The sequence below is a fragment of the Scyliorhinus canicula genome, chromosome 10, assembly GCF_902713615.1.
Source record: "Scyliorhinus canicula chromosome 10, sScyCan1.1, whole genome shotgun sequence".
NCBI lineage: Eukaryota > Metazoa > Chordata > Chondrichthyes > Carcharhiniformes > Scyliorhinidae > Scyliorhinus > Scyliorhinus canicula.
In genome coordinates, this window is record NC_052155.1 from 127,227,143 (window position 1) to 127,253,090 (window position 25,948).

General features: G+C 44.5%; 1 protein-coding gene across 8 annotated transcripts in view; it reads left to right on the plus strand.

The window, feature by feature from the left end:
* Window positions 1–25,603, plus strand: part of rbbp8 (retinoblastoma binding protein 8) — a 204,554-nt gene extending 178,951 nt beyond the window's left edge. For 5 of the 8 annotated variants that reach the window (XM_038809731.1, XM_038809738.1, XM_038809733.1 and 2 more), the window contains 7 exons: window positions 3,080–3,165; window positions 3,791–3,899; window positions 8,149–8,262; window positions 9,700–9,769; window positions 11,322–11,418; window positions 15,300–15,441; window positions 25,148–25,603. In XM_038809731.1, coding sequence (XP_038665659.1) covers window positions 3,080–3,165; window positions 3,791–3,899; window positions 8,149–8,262; window positions 9,700–9,769; window positions 11,322–11,418; window positions 15,300–15,441; window positions 25,148–25,260 — 731 coding nt within the window. In that variant the 3' untranslated portion in view covers window positions 25,261–25,603. The remainder of the gene's footprint in view (window positions 1–3,079; window positions 3,166–3,790; window positions 3,900–8,148; window positions 8,263–9,699; window positions 9,770–11,321; window positions 11,419–15,299; window positions 15,442–25,147) is intronic. The other 3 variants (XM_038809734.1, XM_038809737.1, XM_038809735.1) reach the window with 3 other exon arrangements.
* The last annotated feature ends 345 nt before the right edge of the window (window positions 25,604–25,948 follow it).

A 25,948-nucleotide genomic window follows, 5' to 3' on the forward strand; every position in this document is an offset into this window, starting at 1 on the left:
CTCCGTCTAGGCGTCATCAGCCACGACCGCAACGGGTAACCCCTGTCGCCCAGCAACCAGCCCTTCAGCCGGGGGGCGGCGTCCCTCGAACATGCTGGGGATGAAAGATTGTGCCAATACGAATGAGTCATGTATACTGCCCAGGTACCGGGCACAGAGGTGCACAATCATCATGCGGTGGTCGCAGACCACCTGAATGTTCATGGAATAGGTCCCCTTCCTATTCGTGAAAACAGCCCTGTTATCTGCAGGTGGCCGCACGGCGACGTGCTTCCCATCGATCGCGCCCTGGACCATGGGAATCCCGGCCGCCTCAGCGAAGCCCGCTGCCCAGGCATCCTGGCTGGCCTGGTCCACAGGGTACTGGATGTAGCGGTCTGCAATGGCATATCGAGCATCTGTCACTGCCCAGGTGCACCGATGTCTGCGAGATGCCGGACAGGTCCCCGCTCGGCGCCTGGAATGACCCCGTGGCATAAAGGTTCAGGGCCACCGTAACCTTGATGGCCACGGGGAGAGGGTGTCCTCCCCCAGTGTCACACAGTGCCAGGTGTACCATCAGCTGGCAGAAATGGACGACGGTTTCCTGGCTCATCCGGAGTCGTCTCCTGCATGCCCGGTCCGTGAGGTCCTGGTACGACGAGCGGGGCCTCATCGGGTATCTCCGTCGTCGTAGCACCACCTCCTCCTCCTCCTCCTCCCCCTCCTCGTGCTCCTTCTCCTCATCCTGTCGGGCGGGCGGCCCTCCAGCCTGGGTAGCTGCCGCCTGCCCCTCTGCGGCATGCTCCTCTCCGGCAGCCTCCGCCGCCTCCCTGGCACGCTCCTCCTCCTGCTCCCCCAGGGCAACATGTAGAAGTGCGGCTCTCGCCAGAGAGCCAACATCGCTGGGTGATCACCAAACATAATGGCCTGCGGGGGGGTGGGGGAGGACAGACGACATGTCATCAGGTGCCATGGGCTGCATGGTCGCGACTGTTGGAAGCTGGCACCTGGCCAGGCAGACACCCTCCCCAACCCACTCGCCCCCCATTCCCGGCACTCGCTGTCTCTTCTCCACCTCTCCACCCCCCTCCCTCCAACCCCCCGCTCCACACACACCCCCCCCCCCCCCCCCCACTCCACACACACACACACACACACACACCACCCCTCCCCACCGACTGCGGCCGTGCCATCACTTCTCCTGCGGCCACCCCACGCCGAGACCTTCCTCCGCGCTGGCCGGCGTCAAGCATCACAACTGGTTGACGCCGTTAAATAGGTGGTTTAATTTACGCCGTCGGTGGGACTTCGGCCCATCCTGCCGGGAGAATTCGGGCAGCCCTGGGGCCCCTAGCGTCGCGCTGGTCCCCGTCATTCTCCAAGGTGAGCGGCGCGATTCACGCCAGGGCGATTTTTGGGGGGGGGCGGAGAATTCGGAGGATGGCGGGGGGGCGGGATTCACGCTGACCCCCGGCGATTCTCTGACCCGACAGGGGGTCGGAGAATCCCTCCCAAGGTGTTTTAAAATGAGATATTGGAAAAAGGTTTCCCTAATTTTTCAGCCGCAGTGTTTGAGCTGATGGATTTTCAGAGAAAACCAGCTGGGCCATTGTTTAACTGAGGATGATAGTACTGACCGGTTATACTGAAGAATACTCCTCAGAAGTCTTCAAAATGATTAAATGGTTTGATAGGACGAACAGAGAATATGGTTACAATTGTTGAAGTACAGAACTAGAGGGCATAAACCATCATGAGAGTTTAGAGTGGCTAGAATCTGCAATCTTTGGCATATTGAGGTGATTGTATTCACTTAAGTAGAAATTCTAAATCCATGAGGGAGGAAGGAATGGAAAGGTATGAACGTTGGGATTAGATGAAGAGAGGTGAGAGGAGGTTGGGTGTGAAGCATAATCACTAACGTGGACTAGTTGGACTGAATGCACTGTTTCCGAACTGTAAATTCTATGCAGTTGGAAGGGAGTCCTCATCTCTGTTATCTAGGATCAACTTGCCCCAGTTCTTGGGATGTAAATTCAAGTTATCATTGATGCAGATCAGCAAAACACTCCTGTTACTAGGTCCCACTGGCAACTGAGTGTAAATGGGCTGGTTTCCCCAATCACTATTTTTAAATCATCTCCCAACTTACTTTTCCTATCCCTTTCTGATATCATTGACAGTTAATGTGTAGAAGTTGCCCTCCAGTACTTTCTGTTAAATATGCATTGTTCATATCTGGCTGTGACAGTTGATGAGCTAACATTAAACCAGTTTCATCTGTCATCCACACCTATGCAACTCCAGTGGAACAAAGAACTACTGTGGAAAAGCGGAATGCAACGGAATGCTGTAAATCTGAAATAAAAACAGAAAATGCGGGGGGGAAAATTCAGTAGGTTAGGCAGCATCTGTGTAGAGAGAGATGTTTCAGGCCTGTGACTTTTCATCATAACCACCATCCAATTCGGAACCCACAAATGCTACAGTCTATTGCAGCAAACTTACTGAATCTTGAAACAAACATTCATTAAATGGCATTCAACGTTTCTTTGGGGCGAAAATTTGGTAGAGCTTCAAAGCCTCCACCAGCGTCAAGCATCAATAATCAATATTGGCACTATTGAGTGGTTTGTCATATTGTGAAAACCCAGATAACGGGCTTCAGCTTTCTCCAGACATAGAACCAAGAAAGTTAATGTACATTGAGTTTATACAATAATAATACAAGCCAGTACCTACAACAGGATGACATTTTCTTCATCTTCCTCTTGCCTCACTCATTCATTCTCTGATTTCTGTCTGAGTCTTTTCCCTCCTCTTTCTCCTGCTTCCCCTCTCTCCTGCCGTTCTCCTCTTCCAGGCTACGCTTTCCCCTGTCCTCTTCATCACTTTTCACTTTTCCATTTTATCCCCCTTTCAAGATAACAGAACCTTTCGAGTTTTGTCATTTATGCCCTTTGCCATCTTCCCCACAACCCAGTCATGTTGATTTCCAATACAATAAGTAATATCATTGTTTTTCTGTAAATACATAAGGTCCATTTTTTACTTGAGATGGTTGAGATAATATGCTGTCATTGATTTTAAACTATTGATTCAGGGATAAAATCAGAAAACATTCAGTGGAGCATAGATCCAGAATTAGATTGCAAGATGGACACCTCAGAAGTTGACTTAAAGGTAAACAAACATATAAGTATCGAACTATTTTAAAAATATTGTATTTCAGGTATATTGTGTATTGTTTTGCATGTTCATTCGTCTGTTGAGATGGAATTTTTAAAATGGCTTTCCTGACTGTCCTTGATATTCCTGGATAAAACACCATTAAGACGTGAGACCACTACCAAGGTGGACAAAGAATTATCTGTGTTTAAACAATGTCCACACACACATCCATGAAATGACAGGTCTGTGTGGCAGAGAAATCAGTGGTTCCTTTTTAAGTGTAGCCCAAATATTCACTCATGTTTTGCAGTCATAAGGGATGTGGTTTGAAGAGAAAATAAAATATTCTCGACTTTCTTGACCTTTTTAATTCTAATTAAATTTTCGGTTATAAACCACTTCGATTTTTTTAAGTTACAGCAATCCAATTGGACTCATTCTGTAATGAAGACATAACTTACTATCCAATTTGCTGTACATTCTAGTGCCCAAACCGTTCTAAATCAGGCTCAGTGAATTGGTGAAATATGCATTAGGAATGAAACTATACCAATTATCAGAATGTATCAGTTGCGTGCTGTTTGGTGATTATAGACCGATGAGAAGTTGGTAAAGGAAATTTGATTTTTTTTTCTAGCAGTCCATCAGGCAACTGGGAATGAATACTCTAGACATGGATTATACTTATGTGAGTGAAAGTATGTTGCCAGAATCAAAAGAATCGAGAGTCAACCAATCTAACCTTGGTAAGTAATTTTTTAACTCGTTACCCATTCTTTGCTAACTTCACTGCATATTAAGTAACAAAGTTGAAAATATAAAGGCCCAGATCTTACATCCTCCAGATCGTCAAAGACTTAACACATGACCCATGATGCACATCGGGAACCCCACAGAAGTCTGACATGCCGACTCTGGGAATTGCCTGGAAAGTTTGAACTTCTGATTGGCAATTCCCCTTCTATCCAGAACCTTCTGGAAAAGTCTCTGACTCGAAAAGCCCAGTGTGTCATCAAAACAATGATATGAAGGGCAGCACGGTGGCTCAGTGGTTAGCACTGCAGTCTCATGGCGCCGAGGTCCCAGGTTCGATCCCGGCTCTGGGTCACTGTCTGTGCGGAGTTTGCACATTCCCCCGTGTTTGTGTGGATTTCGCCCCCACAGCACAAAAGATGTGCAGGGTAGGTGAATTGAACACGCTAAATTGCCCCTTAATTGGAAAAATTGAATTGGGTACTCTAAATTTTAAAAAAATGTTGTAGAATTGGGGTGAAATTTAACGCCCCCTTTTCAGGAGCAGGTGGGAAAGTGCGGGATGGAGAGCCTGTCACCTTCCCAACTCTGCCTGATTAAGTCAATGACAGTAAATGTCACGGTCAATCTTCCCACCTGAGCCCTTAAGTGACCAGTTAAGGGTTATTTAAGGGCCTCATCCCACCACTGGTATTCTCATGGCATTCATAAATTGATTGTTGCAGTCAGATACCCTGGGCTAGATTCTCCAAGCCAAAATGCTTTCGGCACGGGGGCGGATAATGGTCGTTTACCCGGAAATTGGGACCAGTGCCGCTGAAGCGATTCTCCAGTTCATGAGAATCGCTCGGGAATCTACGCGGCGCGGGTAGGGGGCCATTGACAGAGCCCCCCCCCCCCCCCCCCCCCCTGAATCTCCACGCGAAACCGGCCGAGTTCCCGACGGCGTAGTTCTAACCACGTATCGGCTTTCGGGATCCTCGGGTGGGGTGGCGGGTGGATTGATAACCTTGGGGGGGAGGGGGGGGGGGGAGGGGCCCCATGGACGGCCATGGGAGCGATCAGACGGCAGGGATCCGCGGGTGCACATGATCTCGGGGGGGGGGGGGGGGGGGGGGGTGGAGAGGGGTACATTCTGCATGACGGTCCGCCGTGCATGTCGCATAGGGCGGATGCCGCCATGCGCATGCGCGGACTCCCAACTGAAAGTGCGGGGCCCTGTATCCACAGTCAAGCTGCGAGAAACGCTCCAGGGCCCTGCCAGCCCTCTGCAAGTAGGAGAATCGCTCAGGACTTTCTTAAGGAAAGTCCAGAGTGATTTGCCAGTGTTTTACGCTGGCGTGGTTACATAGCCCCATTTTTGGAGAATCCAGCCCCTTTCCCCCCAACACACTCATTTAACACACACTCACTTAACACCCACACTTGATACTTTCAACTAATTACTCTGTACCCGCTAATATCACACTAAAGACTTAAGAAAAGCTTAAGACTTGGTCCATCAGGAGTATGTTTTTTTTAATGGAGCAGTAAATCATCATTATTGTTGTTCAGCCTATTTGGCCCTGAAAAATTACTTTTATAAGTGTGAAGTCAAATTTTCTCAGAACATAAAAATTGCACAGATTTCTAAAAACATAGAAATTATTTTTATTTCGAAGTTTCTTAATCCTATGTGTTTATTCTTGCTTTCTCTACAATGGGCAGCACGGTAGCACTGTGGATAGCACAATTGCTTCACAGCTCCCAGGTTCGATTCCGGCTTGGGTCACTGTCTGTGCGGAGTCTGCACATCCTCCCTGTGTGTGCGTGGGTTTCCTCCTGGTGCTCCGGTTTCCTCCCACAGTCCAAAGATGTGCAGGTTAGGTGGATTGGCCATGATAAATTGCCCTTAGTGTCCAAAATTGCCCTTAGTGTGGGTGGGGTTACTGGGTTATGGGGATAGGGTGGAGGTGTTGACCTTGGGTAGGGTGCTCTTTCCAAGAGCCGGTGCAGACTCGATGGGCCAAATGGCCTCCTTCACTGTAAATTCTATGATTTAAATGTAATTTATCTTTACTGTTTGACTTCTGCCTTTCAGTCTGTGAGGAATCTTCAGTTTGATTGGGTGATCAGCCTTCCGGCTGCTTTCCCGATGTCTGGGTGCCACAGATCCCCTAAAGGTGGCATCAAAATCAAACCAGTGTTTGAATTTGTCTGTCCAAGAGCCTGCTAAAACCTTCTGGGCAGCTATTTTAGAAGCAAACAGTCAACGCTACTGCTTCATGCTGACCACAAAATCCGGAGCATTGTCATAAAATTGATATTTGCTGGTGCACTATAAATATTAGAGCAATGTACTGTGGTAATGGGAATGTTTCGCATCAACTACTAGATACAACTACAAACCTAGCTGAAGTGGTGATAAACTTGATATTTTGATATAGTTATGTAGCACTTTGGAGGTGTTTGAGTGTGTGAATGCAAAGGTACGGACATAGGAACCGGAGTAGGTTATCCAGACTGTCAATTGTGTTCTGGCTGTCAGTTATATCATGGCTGATATTTTCTTAACTCCATCTGCCCTAATACCCTTGACAAATACATCCATCTTAATTTTGAAATTTGCAAGTGATCTAATCTCAGCCGTTGCTCAAGAGAGAATTCCAGATTTTCCCTAACTTCTATGTGAGTGTTTTCATACCTTAAGGAATCAAATCGATTGTTTGACTCCCAAGTGCTTGTAGTATAAATGGGGATCCAGGTAATCCGAGGTGGTCGACCTCTGGCAGGATGGTACCCTGGCACTGCTGATGCCAGGCTGAGTACTCTGGTAATGCCCCCTGGGTGCCCAGGTGGCACTGCCAGAGTGCCAGGCTGTCAGTGCCAAGGTGCTCGAGTGACATTTTGCCCTTGCTGGGGATTGGGCCGAGGGGAGCCCTGCCCATGTGAGGTGGGGTGCAGGGATTGGATATTGGCCCCACCTCACATGGGTTGGTTGGGGGGGGGGGGGGGGGGGGGGGGGTCACAAAATCGGGATGCTATTCTCTTCCTGCACAGGGGAGTTCCGCTCGTCAGAGCTCATCGCTGTAGGAAACGATGCGAAGTGTGGCCTCGGGGGTGGGGGGCATTTCCTTCCCCGGACCCCAAAACACAACAGAGTGCTATTAGATAATGGGGTTGTTCACGGTGCTACAAGCGCCGGGAACAACAACTCTAATGTTGCCCAGAAATGACTTTGTTTTATTTTGGTTAGACAGCACCCGTAGAAAATTAACGAACAAGCAGCATTGAGGTCTGCACAGTTTGGAAAATTGGACCATAAAAATTAGTCATTTGAAGTAGAGAAATTCAAAATGGAGTGGAGAGTGCAAAGTAAAGTACTCTACAGTAAATGGCACATGGGAAATGTACTCAAACTATCAGCACCCCCACTATTAGTGGTGTAAAGAGCAAACAGGATCCTTGATGAAATAGCTCATGGGGTAGAATATCAGGAATCACTGTTAGCTTATATGAAACATTGATCTTTCCTATGTCCTGTTTTGGACACCAGTCAACATTCGGGAGTTGGAGGGTGTATCGAGAAATTTGATAAATAGGGTTGGACAAATGACCCAAGAGAAAAGAAAATGAAGACATACGGAGTGCTGACATCAGGAAAAAGGCCATTTAGAACTATCTTAACTGAAATATTTAACATCCTGAAAGGAATTAGTAAATTTTAAACTGACTATTAATATGCACTGAAGAGCATGAAAGGTTCATGTTTTAGATCAGGAAAAAGTGAACATGTAGCTAAGATTTAACATCGTTCAAAGAATACTGAAAAGGTAGATGAATCTAGTGAGAAAGGCAGTGCAAGCTAGAAGGTGTAATGAATTCCAGAAAAATTATGAATATCTTTATGGTAAACCAAGCTATTGAAGGGTGAGCGATAAATTGGGGAGGAAATCCCTGACCTTTGGACTGTCTTCATGAATGGATGGATGTGTCTTCTCTTGACGTATACAGACCATTGTTTTCAAGGATATTGGGGGAAAGAGTAAGTTAAGTGCATTGAAAGGTCCGTCATGGTTACTTGATTGATGTGAGCCTTCCACCAACTGCACAGAGGCTGTTAAATAAACATAGATATTGACTCCACAGTGTTGCTATGCTATCTCAACGTCATGCTTTCTTGAAATGGTGAAATAACTAGGAATCTAACTTCTTTTTGTCTTTTTGTGATTGATAGTTTTAGCTGGTTTGTTTTTGGTACAGGAAACAGACACATAATGGATGACAGTCTTGCGGAAGTGTTTGATCGGACTGCTTATGGTGAATATGAATCGTATCCCGACGAGACAAGGAGCCCCCATACTATATACGACAGTGGTAATCCTAATTTTCGGATTCAGTCATTGTTTCTGTCCTGACCACTTGGTATAGAGTGGCACAGCATGCAGTTTAACACTAAGCCACCCAGACCAGAAAATCCCAATTTTTATTGCAAGTCTTTGCTTTATTAGTTTCTCTGCTGGGACAGCAGCAGGGATGCTACAATTACTTACTTTGATCTAGGAATAAAGAGGAGAAAGATTTTTCAGAATTTCTGCTGCTGGTTGCTATCCAGCAATGTGGGCTGCAAAAGGTTATTGACCTTGGATAAAACCAAATACCTCCTGGTGAAATGGCCTATTAGCACTCATTGCCTTTACTCACCACAAGAATGACCATTAAGCGAAAGTAGGGCTGTCAGCGCCAATGGAATATTGAGTCTGTGTCCTCGGAAATGAGAGAAAATAAGTTGAAAGTACTATTCTCAGCACCTGATCTATATTCCATTTTATATTCTATTTTTAAAAATAAATTTAGAGTACCCAATTATTTTTTTCCAATTAAGGGGCAATTTAGCGTGGCCAATTCACCTAATCTGCACATCTTTGGATTTTGGGGGTGAAACCCACGCAGACACGGGGAGAATATGCAAACTCCACACGGACAGTGACCCAGGGCCGGGATCGAACTCGGGTCCTTAGCGCCGTAGGCAGCTTGGTAGCCACCGTGTCGCCCTACCTTTGCCAGGAGTTTCTAGTGGAATTGTGGTGATAAACTGGTTAACTTCTGTGCATTTTCATTCCCAATAAACAGTTACCTGAATTTGAGATACAATGTCAAAGTTTTCACATGACTTGAAATGTTGCTCTGCTGAGATATATCCAAATTGCTCTCTGAGCAATAGTCCACCAGAGGATTATCCGCTCTATTGAGCAGAGTTTCAGAAATCCTACTTGGAGGATGTTAAAACTATGCAGAGGGTTAAAAAAAAAAAAGATCTGGTGAGATGTTGTCAAAGATATTTAGTTACGAGAAGAGATGAGAAGCAAACAGTTTTCACTGGAACAGAATGAGTTAAGAGTTGATCTAAGGAAAGGATTTTAGTCAGGCAAATAGGAAGAAACTATTTCAATAGATTGGTAACTAGAGGGTATAAATTTAATATTACCAGTGAATCAAAGGATATAGTTAGCAGAGAGATATGAGGATATGAAATGTCCTATCAGAAACAGTATAAAATTTCATTTTCAAAGATAAATGGAGGGAACAAATAAAGAAAGGACAGACGATTGGGAATAAAAAAGTCAGTATATGAACGATTGATCTTGTGATTTTCATCTGTACTGTAAAGTTCTTTGATCATATGGATACAAACATGATAGTCAATATTGATAAAAGCAGATTGTTGATCATTTCACCACACTAATTTATATTAATGTTTGAATTATTGATGACATTTTGTTTAAGGACTTGACTGTTTGTTTTTTCTTTTAGTATTTCAAGGAGAGTCAGAGAAAATAAAAAATGAATCTTTTGTGCAGCCTTATTTAAACCCTGGACAAAGGTAACATAGTTAAAAGATTAATTTAACACTGTAGCCTAAACACAATGTACTCTATGCAACTAATTTTCCCAATTCATTATGTGGATCTGCATATTCAGGGTCAGAAAAACTCATTGCTGGGATGGGATGTAGAGAAGAATATACAACTGTGCTCTGGATGGTCAAGTCAGCTCTTCTGTCAATCTTATATTAATATTCGCACTCAGCACACCTGTGTGTACTGTCCACTCATTGGTTCTCGGCAATTCAGAGAATTCAAATTCCACACCTCCAGCAGATTGTGGGACTGAGATTTGCATCAGCACTGAAAACTGCTGTTAATAGCACTGTAAAAATGAAGAGTGCGATTTAGCGGCCATGTTGCGCCCAGACACTGTATTCATCTGGGTGCCTGGGAGTCAACGGCCACACCTGCAAGGCTTCAACCTTTAACACTGGTTTATACAATAATGGACCAGGTGTGATGATATCTCGAGGGGGTTCTCTCAGACCATGAGAACCCCCCCTCCCCGAGTGGCTGGGGACGGTGCAGTGCCAAGGTGTCCAGGTGCCAGGTTAGCACTGCCAGGGGTCAGGGCCTGGTGGGGGGCTATGCCTATGAAACTGGGAGGGGTGAAGGGCTGTTTGAGGAGGCCGAAGAAAGGCTGAGGTGTGATGGAGTGGGGGTCCTGAAACGGGGTGGGTGTAGATATCACGGCAGACGTTCAAAATGGCACTCCTATCTGTGAGGAGCCGGTCCAGATGACAACCTCGGCTCCCCAGTGCCAGAAACCTTCCTAAGTGTGGCCTCGACAGGGAGAAATTCCGCGAGGCACAAAAAAACGGCCAAGTGCCGTTGAATAGCCGTGTCAATCTCTGAATTGCAGCCACCGAGAAAAACCCCACCAAAATTCCCATAACTGGATTTGGAAATTTTTCGGGTGAATTGTGCCTGAGTGTCTGTCCTACTGGCCTGCCAGACACAGACTAGGAGAATGTCAGCCTTGGTCATAGGTTTCAATTTGAATGCTGCTGTTATGTCATCCAAGCATCCAATGTTTTTTCATCTTTAAATAATTGTTAACAGTATTGTTAGCCAAAAAACAATATTTAACCACTCTTCGTATGGGTTTAATCCTTTGGTAACTGAAAGATCTGTTCAACTTTCGAAATGTAAATGTTCTTTCTTTCATTTAACATCTACAAAAAAACAATTTTGTGGTATTTTAGCGTTGAACTGAAATAAACATTTCTTAATTTGTCGCATTTTTAAAAAGAAAGTTAATCTGGTTTTACTTTCTGAAGTCCTCAATATTCTTCCAGTGCTGTGTAAAAGTTGGGAAGTAAGAAGTAAAGTGGGCCGTATATCTTCATCCCAACTACGTATAGATTGTGGATTGTGTGGAATTCACGATCAATTTATAAAACTATTGTATTTAATTTGAGCTTTTTAAGCAGGTGTGATTATCTTTAAACTATACAATATTCAGCATCACATCATGCCAATGTTAAGTATACCACAAGAAAAAGTGTAATAAATTATCTAACTTTGTACTTATTATTTTGTGTATAGGAAGAATACGGTTTTAAACTTCCCTCATGTTGAGGTGGTCCGTAATAAGGAAGAGAGAAGAAAAATGCATGGGCATACATGCAAGGAATGTGAAGTAGTAAGTACTGGCTTAGCATATCAGAACACTTGTTCTATTCTCTTTAGCTCATTTTAGCTTTATGGCTTCATAATACATTTTCATTTTTTAAAGAAGTTGCTAACTTCATAGAATTTACAATGAAGGAGGAGGCCATTCGGCCCATTCAGTCTGCTCCAGTCCTTGGAAAGAGCACCCCACGTAAACCCAAACCGCCAACCTATCGCAGTCATCCCACCTAATTTGTTTTGGACACTAAGGGCAATTTAACGTAACCAATCCACCTAACCTGCACATCTTTGGACTGTGGAAGGAAACTGGAGCACCCGGAGGAAACCCACACAGACACTGGGAGAACGTGCAGACTCCGCACAGACAGTGACCCAAGTCGGGAATCGAACCTGGACCCTGGAGCTGTAAAGCAACAGTGCTAACCACTGTGCTGCCCCTTGTAAGCGAAGATGGAAATCCTTAAAATTCACAGAGTCAATCCTGCTTTTGTTATTAGTGATCAAAATGAAAAATTTTCAGACTTAGTTTAAATTTGAGGGCTTATAAAATATCAGGGGTGGGATTCGCCTTCCCCGATGCTGATTTCATAATCGGTGATTGGGCGGAGAATTCCTTTTGACGAAGAAATCGGGGGCAGCGCCTGTTTTGACGCAGATTTTGTATGCTCTGCCCCTCTGAAATGGTTTCAGCACGCCGTTGGGACGGCCTTTGCGCGTCACCTGAAGGCCCTCCCCGATGCTCCACCCCTGACATCTGGCCTCAGCGGTCAGGAACCCTACGTGGCATCTGCGGACTGTGTCCAGCGGCGCCACAGCCGGGCGGGAACCATTCTGGTTGTAGGGGCTTCTGCGAGGGCTGGCGGGGGGTGGCCAGGGTGGCGCTATCTGGGTAGTTGGGTGCGCGCATGGCCGGCGCCAGGTTTTACGGCATGACCGCTGCAGGTCGTCACCATGCTCGGTCAGTTATCCGGCCGTTTATGTTGTGGGAGCTGGGAGTTTACTCGGCGTGGCTGCTAACCCCTCACCAGTCGCCGGATTAGTGAGGGGGTGTTGCCGATTCTTTTCACTTAAACGCCATCCTTAGTCTCAAAAATGGTGAATTTAGACCCAGATGTGAGATAGAATCATATTGCAACCATAAATAGTCAGAATTGACCAAATATCAGTACATATAGTCTTCAATAAAAAGGAAATCGGCGATAACAATTGAAAGTGCTCGACGTATACAACAGGACCAGGGTTCAATCCCGGCCCCAAGTCACTATCCGTGCGGCGTTTGCATATTCTCCCCATGTCTGCGTGGTTTTCAACCCCACGACCCAAAGATGTGCAAGGTAGGAGGGTTGACCATGCTAAATTATCCCTTAATTGTAAAAGAATTATTGGGTACTCTAAATTTATATTAAAAAAAGAAGTATACAGCAGGTAATGTTTAATCTTTAATTAAGCATGGCCACCTTGACTCTTATTTGAGAACAGGATTGGAGTTATGACAACAATTCTGATAACATGTAAAATCAATAATAATAATCTTTATTATCACAAGTAGGCATACATTAACACTGCAATGAAGTTACTGTGAAAAGCCCCTAGTCGCCACATTCCGGCGCCTATTCAGGTACACTGGGAGAATTCAGAATGTCCAAATTACCTAACAGCATGTCTTTCAGGACTTGTGGGAGGAAACCGGAGCACCCGGAGGAAACCCATGCAAACACGGGGAGAATGTTCTGACTCTGGACAGACAGTGACCCAAGCCGGGAATCGAACCTGGGACCCTGGAGCTATGAAGCAACAGTGCTACCCACTGTGCTACCATACTGCCTGTGGGACCATATTTTCTCAGGATTTTGCATTAGACTGCTATATTGGGACAGGCAAAGATAAAAATTGTAGCTGGATCCAGTGGATCATGTCAAGTCCCTGTGGTTTTTGCAGCCGAATCTCTGAACAAATGCATGCAAATATGTGATGATTAGACACAATGTAATTCACATTTAGTTCTTTAGGAACGCTTAAGCAAAAAGAACCCCAGCTATTCAGCATTGCAAAGTATCAGAATTTGCTCAGTTTGTTGAAGATCAGTGTTTCTGTGCTGCATGGGAGCCTGGTCTGGTCCAAATCATTTCGTGAATTTTTGTGATATTTTGATAATATGAGTTGATTCATGCTGTGGCTGGCTCCTGCTCAAATTTTGAAGATGGGTTACCAAATAACTCTGGCACTGGTTTAGATACAATTTATTTTATGTAAATTGTCTAGCCCTCGGATATCTGGGTGAATAGCACGTTGGGCCAGTGGGTGGAAGCCCCATCACATAATGGAAGTACTGGTCCTGTAAGCCCTGAGGAATTTTGAGATTATAATACCTTGAACATACATTTATATCTTTAAAAGCGATTATGACAAAACTGCCTATATATAGGTTTTAATCCTTATTAATCAAAGAACTACAGCAAAGAGTCATCGGAAGTCATCAGGAGTCATCGAAACATCAGCTCTTTTCTCTCCCTACCAGCCTCCCCGGAAAGGCGCCGGAATGTGGCGACTAGGGGCTTTTCACAGTAACTTCATTGAAGCCTACTCGTGACAATAAGCGATTTTCATTTCATTTCCGATGCTGCCAGACCTGCTGAGATTGTCTAACATTTTCTCGTTCACTACAGCATCACCTTTTGCATGCACACTGACCTCATTCTCATAGGATTTATTGTGTCCTTAATTTTACCTGGCACTGATTTAGGACAAATTATACTGTTTATTAAAAGAAATATTCAAATGAAAACTGTAATTATATTTTAAACATAATTTTTTACCTAACGTAGTGACTTTCTAGAATGATGATGTAGAATGCTAGGAAGTTGGTTTGATGCACCACAACACAGAAGGATGCTGTGCAGAGACCAACTGCATCCATTTAAACAGCGTGAAATGGTTCTTGTTTCCATGCTGCTCTCACTGATTATGGTAATTAGTTTAGAACAGAATGATCAGTGTCCGAGATAGGAGCACTTGGTGACTAATTCTCAAAGTTTGTTAATCAATGTTTAGAGATATAAAGATAAAAAAATGGCATTAGAAATAATAAATAAATAAATTTCCTGAAAAGAGGAAAATGCTTTTACTAAAAAGAACAGTAGTAATCATAATTGCCTCACAGAATTGGGGTGTTGTGGCTTTCATTATCTTCCACCCACAACAGTTTTGAAACTCCAAGCTTGGTGAATTCTAATCATTGCTTAATTTATCTAGTTTTCTTTCAAATACACTTTCCAACCTTGGGGGCTTGGTGATCCTTACAGTACCGGGAAAACAAAGCAGCTAGCCCAGGAAAACCAAGTCCAGCAGTCATTGGAAGTGTAAAGTAAACTCGCCATAGTCCCAGATGACCTTAGGCTGCTTTCCCCTTTGAGGGGGAGAGCTTACTGGTGGTGATATAACCTGAGGATCACCACACCTCAGACAATGAGCAAAGGTTGAGATGGCAGGGCCTTAATGAATAACCTCAGCCGGTACAGGGATTGAACCGGTGCTGTTGGCCTCACTCTGCATCAAAAACCAGCTGACCAGCCAACTGAGCCAAACCAGCCCCATTGCAAGTGTATCATTAACAAAACTCAAGTGTTTGTGGAGAAGAGTAATTTTTTTTTTTACTTTTTATCCACCCATCAACTGTTTTTGATGTATATTATATTCTCAATGGAATTTGAATGCGAAGAACTGTTTAAAATTCTGTTTAAAATTTATGGAGGAAAGAAGGAAGCCCAAGATGTTATTGGTGTAGAGTATTGCTTGGCTTCAAATGGAAACGTGTTGTAGAATGAATTTGCAATTCTAAGTGCAAAATTGCAAATTTTATTATGTATTCTAATTCCTTTATCTTTATGTAAGTATTATGCAGACCTTCCAGAGGAAGAAAGACTGAAAAAATTGGCAAATTGCTCCAGGCATAGGTTCCGGTACATTCCCCCAAGCACACCTGAGAATTTCTGGGAAGTGGGGTTCCCCTCAACACAAACCTGTGTTGATCGAGGTGAGAAAGTATAGGCTCACTTGGTTGGTCAAGTTTGTTTTGTCATTTTCAATGATATTATTTAACATTACTACATATAGTTATAACCCTTTTTGCTTTCAAAGAACAATACAGCACAGGAACAGGCCCTTTGGCCCTCCAAGCCTGTACCGGTCATGATATCAACCTTTGCCAAACCCCTCAGCACTTCCTAGTGCCATATCCCTCTATACCCATCCTATCCATGTATTTGTCGAGATGCATTTTGAACGCCGTTAAAGTATCTGCTTCCACAACCTCCCCTGGAAGCGCGTTCCAGGCACTCACCACCCTCTATGTAAAAAAACCTGCCTCGCACATCTCTTCTAAACTTTGCCCCACGGACCTTAAACCTATGCCCCCTAGTGACTTCAGCCATTTCCCTGTAGTCCTGCATTTTATTCCCTTGAGGTGCTTATCCATTTCCCTTTGAAAGCCTGACCTTGATGACTGGTGGATACCATACAGTACAGAGTGTCCTTTAGATACTAATAACATTCCACTTTGGTTGGTAACATTTTCTTTGTTTATGTTGGGATTTCTTTTTAAACCTACGTTGAATTTCACACCGGCTTTGATTGGACTATGTATTTCTTTCCTCTATTTACGGTGTTTTAAAAGAGGAACTTGTACTGGTCCTCCTTTGGTGACCCTGGCGCGAAGCAGTGTAACCCTTATTGGTCCACCAAAAGAGGCCTAGATCACCCATTAAAATACAGTAATGTAATTAAATCCATGCATAGACATTTACAGTAATCGCCAAATGTGTTACCAAAAGGCAATCTTTAGTGAGGTACAAGCATAAAATATGTTCTTGTAAAAAGGAGCAAAAGTGTAGAATAAGATACCTACTTGGGAGCTTTGTTGGTCATAGCCATTTAGTGTGGCTGGAAGTACTAAATATAATTTCCCATTCGTGCAGCTAATTCCCAGTCTGTGTCCAGTAGAACAACATTTTTTCAAGTCTGCAGAGATATATGGGAGAATTTATGGAGTTCACCATTCGGGGAGGATTGATGGTATAAATTAGGCTTCAAGTTTCTGGACCAGTATCCTAGACACAGTGAGAGAAAGTTTTGTGTTTCAGTGATTGTTCACTCTATTGCTTTATAACTGTTTTTATCTGACATAACTGTAACCATTTGATCTCTTGGGAATCATTGCAAAGTAAGGTTGCTGGATTTCATTCTGGGAGTTGTCACTTTGAGCTCAAATTAAGCTATTTGAAATGAGAGAGCTGTGAAGGGACAACTAGATCACAAACGACTGTGAGGAGGTTGAAACATGGGAGAGAGACTCGAAAAGATTGTTAAGTCATGTAAGGTAGCACACTGAAAATGGGCAGCATAGCATGTTGTTATGGGCCTGGGTTTTAGAGAACCCCAAAGTGTATCATGGAGTTCACCTGACCCACAACTTTTAATAGATTGTGGTATGGGGAGCACACAGCCCACTCTACAGATGTGGTACAGCAGAAATGGAAAAGTATTTTTAAAGCAAAACAATATTTATTCTATGAACTCAAGTTAACCTTTTTAAAACATACAGTGAACATCTTAGCAACCATTAATTCAAATACAACCCCCAAAGAATACAACACTAAGTAATCCTTACTTTCCTTTTAATATCCATAAGACTTTTAAAAAAACCTTTTAACAGAAGCACATCAGGTTTAAATTCACTACTGAGAACAGTTATAACTCTGAATTCACCAAATGATCAAGAGATAGTCTTTACGTGGCAGAGAGAACAACATTACACATTCTGTGGCTGACTGCAGCTCCAACACTGAAACGAAACCAAAAAACACAGACACACCCAAGCTTTTCTCAAAGTGAAACTAAAAGCTGACAGACAGCCCAGCTTCACCCACACTGACATCACTGCAGTAATCAACACCCATTTCTTAAAGGTACTCTCACATGACAATGTTCATGGCTTTGTGCAATATGAAAGTAAAGTTGTACTGAGGTTAATCAGCAAACTTGATCAGAATAGTTATTATGTATCTTCACCTTGCTGTAGAACAAAACTGTTGGCGAGATTGAAGAAATATATATACAAAGCCATGAATATTAGACCAAGTGATTGTCACAACCCCAGTTTATGCTAATGTACACAGGAATATTAGACATGCCAAGTCAACTTTGGCTAAAAGTAAGAGAAACAAATTGTTTATCAGAGCATCGTCACGACTGAGAGGAAAGACGTTTTCAGCAATGACCTCAATCTGTCAAACATATCTACTCATGTTCCCCATCAACCCCAAATCCAATAGACTATCGACCACATTTCAATCTGTAGTATCTACCAGCCCCTTGCTAGATCAAGCCAAAATATATTCCTGCCCGACTCTCCGCTCATAGCTCTGAATCATCCTCTGTTTCAAATCATTATCTGCTGTTCCCTTGTAAAAGAAAGACTTATATTTATATAGGACCTTTCACAATGTCAGAATGTTTTAGGACCAATGAAGTACTTTGAAAATGCCGGGTGATGTTCCAGAGGTGGAAATAGGTGATCTTAGTTACAGTGCAGATATGTGTTTGAAAGCTAATCTCATGCTCAAATATGACACCAAGGTGGCAAACTGTAATGTTCAGCCTTGGATCTTTGTCAGGGAGAAGAATGGAGTTGTGTTTTAAATGGGGACAGTAGACGGTCTTTTCAATATTTCAGTTACTACTTCTTTGGACAGATGCGAGACACTGGACATGAGGAAACTAAAGCTTTTCTAATTTCTCAATTCACTTGAAGCTTATTTATTTTCAGCCTCCCAGCCCCAACAGCACTACCGCACACCTGTGCTACATTACCAGCAGCTATCGGTCGGGAAATTATAGGAGCTGTTGCTAAATTAATGTAAAAACCATAGGTTTGTAAATTACTAATTAGAAACATGAGGGGCTATGCCAGGAAATGATCCAAGGAAATCCATTAAAGATGCCAAAAGATAGTACTGGACCAAGCTCGAGTCCCAAGCTAGCCACACGGACCCCGCCGACTGTGGCAAGGTCTGCAAGACATAACGGGCTACAAGATGAAGGCATGTAAAATCACCGACTCCAATGCACCCCTCCCTGATGAGCTCAATGCATTCTATGCACGCTTTGAACAAGAGGTCAGCGAGAGCAAGCCCTCACCCTGGAAGCCTCGGATGAACTTCTATCTGAGATCACCATTGCAGACGTCAGAGCAGCCTTCTCGAAGGTCAACCCTCGGAAAGCCACTGGCCCGGATGGGGTACCTGGACGGGCACTCAGGTCTTGCGCGGATCAGCTAGCGGGGGTATTCGCAGACATCTTCAACCTCTCTTTACAACAATCCGAGGTCCCTATCTGCTTCAAGAAGACAACCATCATCACTGTACCAAAAAAAAGCCAAGCAGCGTGCCTTAATGACTATCGTCCAGTGGCTCTGACATCCATCATCATGAAGTGCTTCGAAAGGTTAGTCATGGCAGAATCAACTCCAGCCTCCCGAATTGCTTTGATCCACTATAGTTCGCCTACCGCTGCAATAGGTCCACAGCAGACTCCATCTCCATGGCCTTGCACTCTACCCTGGAACACCTAGATAACAAAGACACCTGTGTCAGACTCCTATTTATCGACTACAGCTCAGCCTTCAACACCATTATTCCGACGAAACTCATCTCCAAACTCCGTGACCTTGGCCTCGACTCCTCCTTCTGCAACTGGATCCTGAATTTTCTAACCCACAGGCCACAATCAGTAAGGATAGGAAACAACATCTCTCCCTCAATGTCAGCAAAACGAAGGAGATTGTCATTGACTTCAGGAAGCACAGTGGAGAACATGCCCTGTCTACATAAATGGGAATGAGCGCTTCATGTTTTTAGGTGTCCAGATCACCAACAACCTATCCTAGTCCCCCCATGCCCACACCATAGTTAAGAAAGTCCACCAATGACTCTACTTTCTCAGAAGACTAAGGAAATTTGGCATGTCACCTACGACTCTCACCAACTTCTACAGATGCACAAGCGAAAGCATTCTTTCTGGTTGTATCACAGCTTGGTATGGATCCTGCTCTGTCCATGGCTGCAGGAAACTACATAAGGTTATGAATGTAGCCCAATCCATCACGCAAACCAGCCTCCCATCCATTGACTCTGTCTACAATTCCTGCTGCCTCAGAAAGGCAGCAAACATAATTAAGGACCCCATGCATCCCGGACATACTCTCTTCCACCTTCTTCCATCAGGAAAAAGATAGTTTGAGGTCACGTATCAACCGACTCAAGAACAGCTTCTTCCCTGCTGCCATCAGATTTTTGAATGGACTTACCTCGTATTAAGTTGGATCTTTTCTCTACACGTTGCTATAACTGTAACATTATATTCTGCAGTCTCTCCTTCCTTCCCAATGTACGGTATGCATTGTTTGTACAGCATGCAAGAAACAATACTTTTCACTGTATACTAATACATGTGACAATAATAAATCAAATCAAATAAAAAGGAGTTGAACTTTATTGGAAGGAATCTAAAAGATGAGGGATCAGTGTGTACAAATGTTTTTTTTGAATAAATTTTAAAGTACCCAATTTTTTTTTTCCAATTAAGGCGCAATTTAGCATGTCCAATCCACCTATCCTGCACATCTTTTTTTTTGGAATTGTGGGGGTGAGACCCACGCCGACACGGGGAGAATGTGCAAACTCCACAAGGGCAGTGACTCGGGGCTGGGATCGAACCCGGATCCTTGGCGTGTTAGGCAGCAGTGCTAATCACTGCTGCCCCTAATGTGTTAAAAATTAAAGTGACAATCATTCAGCAAAGTGATCACCTAGTTTGGGTTTGTTTTTTCCAATTTTGAGGAGACCACATCCTGAACAAGAAATGCAGTATATTAAAATAGAAGAGGTATCAATAATTCACCGTCTTACCCGAATGAGTGACGGTGTCCTGGACAGTGGTTAGGAAAAAAGTGAAAGGTCATGTGTTGTATTTCCTGCAGCTGCACGGATAATTGTTTGGTTTTTTTTGTTAACAATTAGAGTACCCAATTCATTTTTTCCAATTAAGGGGCAATTTAGCGTGGCCAATCCACCTAGCCTGTACATCTTTGGGTTGTGGGGGTGAAACCCACGCAGACACAGGGAGAATGTGCAAACTTCACACGGACAGTGACCCAGAGTCGGGATCGAACCTGGGACCTCGGCGCCGTGAGGCAACAGCTAACCCACTGCGCCACCGTGCTGCCATTGCACGGATAATTGTTGTCGGAAGGAGAACACATTGATAGATGAGTGATCCAGGGTGTCAAAGACTTTTTTAACATAGTACAGCACAGAACAGGCTCTACAGCCCTCGATGTTGTGCCGAGCATTGTCCAAAACCAAGCTCAAGCTATCCCACTCCCTGTCATTCTGGTGTGCTCCATGTGCCTATCCAAGTTCCTAAAGTGTCCGACTCCACTATCACAGCAGGCAGTCCATTCCTCACCCTAACCACTCTGAGTAAAGAACCTACCTCAGATATCACTCCTATATCTCCCACCCTGAATCTTATAGTTATGCCCCCTTGTAACAGCTACATCCACCTGAGGAAATAGTCTCTGAATGTCCACTCTATCTATCCCCCTCATCATCTTATAAACCTCTATTAAGTCGCCTCTCATCCTCCTCCGCTCCAAAGAGAAATGCCCTAGCTCCCTCAACCTTTCCTCATAAGACCTATCCTGCAAACTAGGCAGCATCCTGGTAAATCTCCTTTGCACCCCTTCCAATGCTTCCACATCCTCCGATAATGAAGTGACCAGAACTGCACACAATACTCCAAATGTGGTCTCACCAGGGTCATGTATAGTTGCAGCATAACCCCGTGGCTCTTAAACTCAAGCCCCCTGTTAATAAACACTAACACACTACAAGCCTTCTTCACGGCTCTATCCACTTGAGTGGCAACCTTCAGAGATCTGTGGACATGAACCCCAAGATCTCTCTGTTCCTCCACGTTCCTCAGAACCCTGTCGTTGACCCTGTAATCCGCATTCAATTTTTTTCTACCAAAATTAATCACCTCGCACTTATCAGGGTTAAACTCCATCTGCTATTTTACGGCCCAGCTCTGCGTCCTATCAATGTCTCTTTGCAGCCTACAACAGCCCTCCACCTCATCCACTACTCCATCAATCTTGGTGTCATCAGCAAATTTACTGACCCACCCTTCAGCCCCCTCCTCCAAGTCATTGATAAAAATCACAAATAGCAGGGGACCCAGCACTGATCCTTGTGGTACACCGCTGGTAACTGGTCTCCAGTCTGAATATTTTCCATCCACCACCACCCTCTGTTTTCTATGTGATAACCAGTTACTTATCCAATTGGCCAAATTTCTATCTATCCCACACCTCCTTACTTTCTTCACGAGCCGACCATGGGGAACCTTATCAAACGCCTTACTAAAATCCATGGATACGACGATATCAACTGCTCTACCTTCATCTAGACACTTAGTTACCTCCTCAAAGAATTTAATCAAATTTGTGAGGCAAGACTTACCCTTCACGAATCCCTGTTGACTATCCCGGATTAAGCTTCATCTTTCCAAATGGTCATAAATCCTATCCTTCAGGACTTTTTCCATTAACTTACCAACCACCGAAGTAAGACTAACTGGCCTATAATTACCAGGGTCATTCCTATTCCCTTTCTTGAACAGAGGAACAACATTCGCCACTCTCCAGTCCTCAGGCACTATCCCCGTGGACCGTGAGGACCCAAAGATCAATGCCAAAGGTTCTGCAATCTCATCCCCTGCCTCCCAAAGATTCCTTGGATATATCCCATCTGGCCCAGAGGACTTGTCGACCCTCAGGTTTTTCAAAATTGTGAATACATCCTTCCTCAGAGCATCTATTTCCTCCAGCCTACCCGCCTGTATCTCACACTCATCTTCAAAAACATGGCCCCTCTCCTTGGTGAACACTGAAGAAAAGTATTCATTCAACGTCTCTCCTATTTCTTCTGACACCATGCACAAGTTCCCACTACTGTCCTTGACCAGCCCTACCCTCACTCTGGTCATTCTTTTATTTCTCACATAAGAGTAAAAAGCCTTGGGGTTTTCCTTGATCCGACCCGCCAAGGACTTCTCATGCCCCCTCCTAGCTCTCTTGAGCCCTTTTTTTTTTAGCTCATTCCTTGCTACCTGGTAACCCTCAAGCGACCAAACTGAACCTTGTTTTCTCATCCTTACATACTCTTCCTTTTTCCACTTGACAAGACATTTAACCTCTTGTGAACCATGGTTCCCTCACACGGCCATTTCCCCCCTGCCTGACAGGGACATACCTATCAAGGACATGCAGTATTTGATCCTTGAACAAGCTCCACTTTTAATTTGTGCCTTTCCTTGACAGTTTCTGTTCCCATCTTATGTCCCCAATTCTTGCCTACTCGCATCATAATTACCCCTCCCCCAATTATAAACCTTGTCCTGCCGTATGGCCCTATCCATCTCCATTGCAATAGTGAAAGACACCGAATTGTGGTCACTATCTCCAAAGTGCTCTCCCACAAACAAATCTAGCACTTGGCCCGGTTCATTATCGAGTACCAAATCCAATGTGGCCCCACCTCTTGTCGGCCTATCCACATATTGTGTCAGGAAACCCTCCTGCACACACTGTACAAAAACTGCCCCATCCAAACTGTTCGACCTATAGAGGTTCCAATCAATATTTGGAAAGTTAGTCACCCATGACAACTACCCCGAGACCTCCACACCTATCCATAATCTGTTTTGCAATTTTTTCCTCCACATCTCTATTACTATTTAGGGGCCTATAGAAAACTCCTAACAATGTGACCGCTCCTTTCCTATTTCTAACTTTGGCCCATATTACCTCAGTAGGCAGATCCCCTTCAAACGGCCTTTCTGCAGCCGTTAAACAATCCTTGATTAACAATGCTACTCCTCCACCTCTTTTACCACCTTCCCTACTCTTACTGAAACATCTATACCCTGGAACTTCCAACAACCATTCTTGTCCCTGCTCTAACCATGTCTTCGTAATGGCCAAACATCGTATTCCCAACTACCAATCCACGCTCCAAGTTCACCTACCTTGGGCGGAATTCTCCGCAAGGCTCGACGCCGTTGTGAAACCTGGAGAGGTTCACGACGGCGTCGGAAGCCTCTCCCGGCCCCCTATTCTCCCCTACCCAGGGGGATAGGCGGGCCGTACCGGGAAACTGGGCGGCCGGGCCTTGTCCCTGGCTTCAAGGCCCAGCGAGCCAAGAACGACGCCACGGCGGAGCCTAATGACGTCAGCCGCGCATGCACGGGTTGGGCAGCTCATACCCGCGCATGCGCGGTTGCCGTCTTTCCCCTCAGCCACCTCGCAAGACGTGGCGGCTTGATCTTGAGGAGTGGCGGAGGGGAAAGTGTGCGTCCCCTTGAGACGCCGGCCCGACGATCGGTGGGCACCGATCGTGGGCCAGTCCCCTCCCGAACACGGTTGTGGTGCTCGATCCCCGATCCACTCCCCTAGGCCCCACGCTTACCTGGCACTCCATGTTCACGACGGCAGCGACCAGGTGTGGTTGCCGCCGTCGTGAACAGGTCTGGAACGGCAGGCCGCTTCGAATCGCGGGCCGTCGTGAGAAACGGCGGCCCGCGTTTCTCCAAGCGGCGTATCGGAAAACCGGACACGCCATTTTGGGGGGAGGTGGGAGAATAGCGGGAGGTGCGGGAGCGGACCTCCCGCTATTCTCCCACCCATCATGGTTGTGGAGAATCGCGGCCCTTATTCCGATGCTCCTTGCATTGAAGTAGACACACTTCAAACGACCTTTCTGTCTGCTGGTATACTCCTGCGACCTTGATACCCTCCTCAGTACCTCACTACTCTCAACACTGGCTTCTGGACTACAGCTCGTTTTCCCAGCCCCCTGACAAATTAGTTTAACCCCCCCCCCCTGAAGAGCCGTAGCAAATTTCCCTCCCTGGATATTGGTGCCCCTCTGGTTCAGGTGCAAACCGGCCTGTCTGTACAGGTCCCACCTTCCTCAGAATGTGCTCCAATTATCCACATACCTGAAACCTTCCCTCCTACACCATCCCTGCAGCCACGTGTTTATCTGTACTCTTTCCCTGTTAGTCACCTCACTCGCACGTGGCACCGGCAACAAACCAGAGACGACAACATGATTTGTCCTGGCTCTCAGCTTCCACCCTAGCTCCCTAAATTCCTGTTTTAAATTCCCATCCCTTCTATTACCTATGTCATTGGTACCGATGTGTACCATGACTTGTGACTGTTCCCCCTCCCCTTTAAGGATTCTGAAAACACTTTTTACTTATGATGCAGATGTTGAGATAACCACATCTCCAAGTTACATTTTTGGCAAAGAGAAAGTGAAAAGGTGTATGGGGAAGAGTCTAATGAAACCAAATATTATAGGCAAAGGAGATTCTTAATAAGCTCATCAGGCAGACCAAACAATGCAAACATTTTTCTGTGGTAAAATCCACACCATGCGACATCTATTTTAAAAACCTAACTTCTACCGATCACAAATGCTGTTTTCCTTTTACAGAGAGTTTGCATTGCACCATCTTGTGGTATTTTCGTGAAATAGCAATTTGAAATAAATGTTTCAAACTCCCAATCATGTCCCTTTTGACTATCAAATATGTCTGCTGTTAATTCTCAGGTTATATAAACGAAGAGAACACACCTTGCCAGCGGCCAAGGCGGAGACATCCTTACAACACAACATTTTTACCAAAAGGAAAGGAACAGAACATAACTCAATCATTTGAGTGAGAGACAACTGCTAAACAAAACGGTTATGCTAAAGAATGCTTTGAATCTTGTATTGAGAGATTGTTATCCAATGCTTCTAATAGCAGTTTGTCAAATCTATCTTTTTCTATGGTATTTAAATTATGATTTATTTTCATCTGTATATTAGGTGGAAAGTTTGGCATTTGCACACCCGGCATAAGAATGGTGCTATTCGTTGCACTGGAAATTATACAGTTACTAAGTGTCTGTAAATATAACTTGAATTTTTGAATGTATATTAAAGTTGTAGTGACCATTTGATACAATTTGTAATAAATAGCACATCAATATAGAGTAATTAAAAAAACACCTTTGAACTCCAGCTTGTACATAGAATAATCTTTGTCACAACAAGCAAGATATACAAGTCAGATAGTGCGCTAGACTGATAAATGGAGAGCAGTACAAACTCCGCTCAATCTGCGGTCAGTTCAATCTGCGGTCAGTTCTGAGTTGACCATAGCACCCATAGTTATTGTCAGGGAATTCCAATTAACTTAAAGCATCTTGTTCAACTCACGTCCACATAGAAGACAAAGGCAGCTAGGTTCCTGCTCTTGATTACTACTTAGTCCCACTTGCTTGAAATGACATAATAGTGGAAGCCTGATAAAGAAAGGACTGGCCCAGCTGTGATGAATATCCTGCCAGATTTCATAGCTCAGAT